Genomic DNA, 591 nt, shown 5'->3' on the forward strand with positions numbered 1-591 from the left:
ACAGCAGCAGCAACAGCAGCAGCAGCAGCAGCAGCAGCAGCAGCAGCAGCACGATGAAGACCAATATGATGAAGACGCAGAAGACGATGAGCTCTCTCTCCAGTCTTTCTTAGAAGCACAAAAGCAGCGGCAGCAGATGCTGCAGCAGCTGCAGCAGCAGCTGCAGCAGGAAGAACAACAGCTGCCGCAGCAGCAGCAGCAGCAAAAATACCTCAGGCAGTCAACTGCTGCTTCATCAGCAACGCCCGCAGCAGCAGCAGCAGCAGCAGCAAATGCAGCAGCAGCAGCAGAAGAAGCACGCATAGGGCATGCAGCCACTCCACCGTCGTTGCTGCAGCAGCAGCAGCAGCAGCAGCAACAGCAGCAGCAGCAGCAGCAGCGGAGGAAGCAGTCTTGGGATCCTCTCGGTGCTTCTGTTGTGAAGCAGCAACAGAGCAGCAGCACGAAAACCCCAAAAGACGCAGCAGCAGCAGCAGCAGCAGGAGCAACAGCAGCAGCAGCAGCAGCAGCAGCAGAAGCAGCAGCAGCAGCAGCAGCAGCAAGTGAGCGTGCTGGCAGAAGGGGGAGCCAGGGAGTAACCCCTGCAGCATA

At 58.5% G+C, this 591-nt stretch overlaps 1 protein-coding gene across 1 annotated transcript in view; it reads left to right on the forward strand.

Moving 5' to 3' along the window:
* EMH_0023720 (uncharacterized protein) overlaps positions 1–591 on the forward strand; it is a gene marked incomplete at both ends in the record, with an annotated part of 4,620 nt that overhangs the window by 662 nt on the left and 3,367 nt on the right. Inside the window, one exon of the mRNA XM_013502186.1 lies at positions 1–542. Within this exon, the coding sequence (XP_013357640.1) occupies positions 1–542 (542 nt within the window). The remainder of the gene's footprint in view (positions 543–591) is intronic.

Source organism: Eimeria mitis, genomic scaffold, assembly GCF_000499745.2.
Source record: "Eimeria mitis Houghton genomic scaffold, Emh_scaff846, whole genome shotgun sequence".
NCBI lineage: Eukaryota > Apicomplexa > Conoidasida > Eucoccidiorida > Eimeriidae > Eimeria > Eimeria mitis.